Source organism: Ranitomeya variabilis, chromosome 3 (genome assembly GCF_051348905.1).
Source record: "Ranitomeya variabilis isolate aRanVar5 chromosome 3, aRanVar5.hap1, whole genome shotgun sequence".
Classification (NCBI taxonomy): Eukaryota; Metazoa; Chordata; class Amphibia; order Anura; family Dendrobatidae; genus Ranitomeya; species Ranitomeya variabilis.
The window spans coordinates 745,577,052-745,578,734 of NC_135234.1; the positions used below are offsets into that span (position 1 = coordinate 745,577,052).

At 47.9% G+C, this 1,683-nt stretch overlaps 1 protein-coding gene across 1 annotated transcript in view; it reads right to left on the minus strand.

Annotated features, from left to right (window-relative positions):
* The window catches only part of LOC143817276 (melatonin receptor type 1B), a 185,085-nt gene extending 183,756 nt beyond the window's left edge, over positions 1-1,329 (minus strand). Inside the window, exon 1 of the mRNA XM_077298539.1 lies at positions 918-1,329. Within this exon, the coding sequence (XP_077154654.1) occupies positions 918-1,131 (214 nt within the window). The 5' untranslated portion in view covers positions 1,132-1,329. The remainder of the gene's footprint in view (positions 1-917) is intronic.
* Between the last annotated feature and the right edge of the window lie 354 nt (positions 1,330-1,683).

Below are 1,683 nucleotides of genomic sequence, written 5' to 3' on the forward strand. Positions count from 1 at the left end.
GACTAGTGCTATATACAGATGATAATACATACCAGTGCTATATACAGATTATATTAAAGACCAGTGTTGTATACAGATATTAAAGACCCAGAGCTATACAGATATTACAGACTAGTGCTATATACAGATGATATTACAGACTAGTGCTATATACAGATTATATTACAGACCAGTGCTATATACAGATTATATTACAGACTAGTGCTATAGATAGATGATATAGTCTCATGCTACATACAGATATTACACACTAGTGCTATATACAGATGAGGTAACAGACCAGTGCTATATACAGATTATATTATAGACCCAGAGCTATATACAGATATTACAGACCAGTGCTATATACAGAGGATATTACAGACCCAGAGCTATATACAGATATCACAGTCTAGAGCTATATACAGAGGATATTATAGCCCCAGAGCTATATATAGATGTTACAGTCTAGAGCTATATACAGCTATTACAGACCAGAGCTATATACAGAGGATATTACAGACTAGTGCTATATACAGATATCACAGTCTAGAGCTATATACAGAGGATATTATAGACCTAGAGCTATATACAGAGGATATTACAGACTAATGCTATATACAGATTATATTACAGACCAGTGCTATATAAAGATAATACAGACCAGTGCTATTTACAGATGATATTATAGCCCCAGAGCTATATATAGATGTTACAGTCTAGAGCTATATACAGCTATTACAGACCAGAGCTATATACAGGGGACATTACAGACTAGTGCTATATACAGATGATATTACAGACTAGAGCTATATACAGAGAATATTATAGACCAGTGCTATATACAGAGGATATTATAGACCTAGAGCTATATACAGGGGACATTACAGACTATGAGACATCTGGCGGTAGAGCGCTGTGCGCACGGAGCGTCTCACCTGAGTTCCGCAGCTTCCGGTTCCTCAGTACGGAGATGATGACCAGCAGGTTCCCCAGCACGTCCAGCACGGTGGTGAGGATCAGCACCCCGGACAGCGCCGCCACCAGCCCGGCCGCCCGGGGCCCCGCCGGCCCCTCTCCTCTCCCCACAGCGCAGCAGTTCCTGGCCACTGACGCATTGTGCAGCATCGCTAGCGCTGCCTTCTCTCTCATCTCACATGCCGAGCGCTGGCCGCTCCACCGGCGCAAGCCGCCAACTTCTGCGCGTCCCACCTGTGCAAGGTGTGAACAGGGAGCAGGATCCCGCAAGGCGACAGGGACGGGGAGAGGGGCTCATGTTTAACGATCAGCTGACAAGGTGCGGAGGGGGCGGCTCCGGGAGTTCAGGGGCTAATAATGAACTGGGAAGAAAAGGAGGGAAAAGTGTAAAATCATCAAAAGTCAGCGGAGACTGAGGAGGAGGACACAGCAATGCCAGGAGGAGGGGAGAGGAGGCAGCACGATCTGTGCCACAGTCACATAGGAGGCAGTCAGGAGCAGCAGAGAGGAGGCTGTCAGGAGCAGCAGAGAGGAGGAAGTCAGGGGCAGCGGAGAGGAGGCTGTCAGGGGCAGCAGAGAGGAGGCTGTCAGGGGCAGCAGAGAGGAGGATGTCAGGAGCAGCAGAGAGGAGGCTGTCAGGAGCAGCAGAGAGGAGGCTGTCAGGAGCAGCAGAGAGGAGGATGTCAGGAGCAGCGGAGAGGAGGCTGTCAGGAGCAGCGGAGAGGA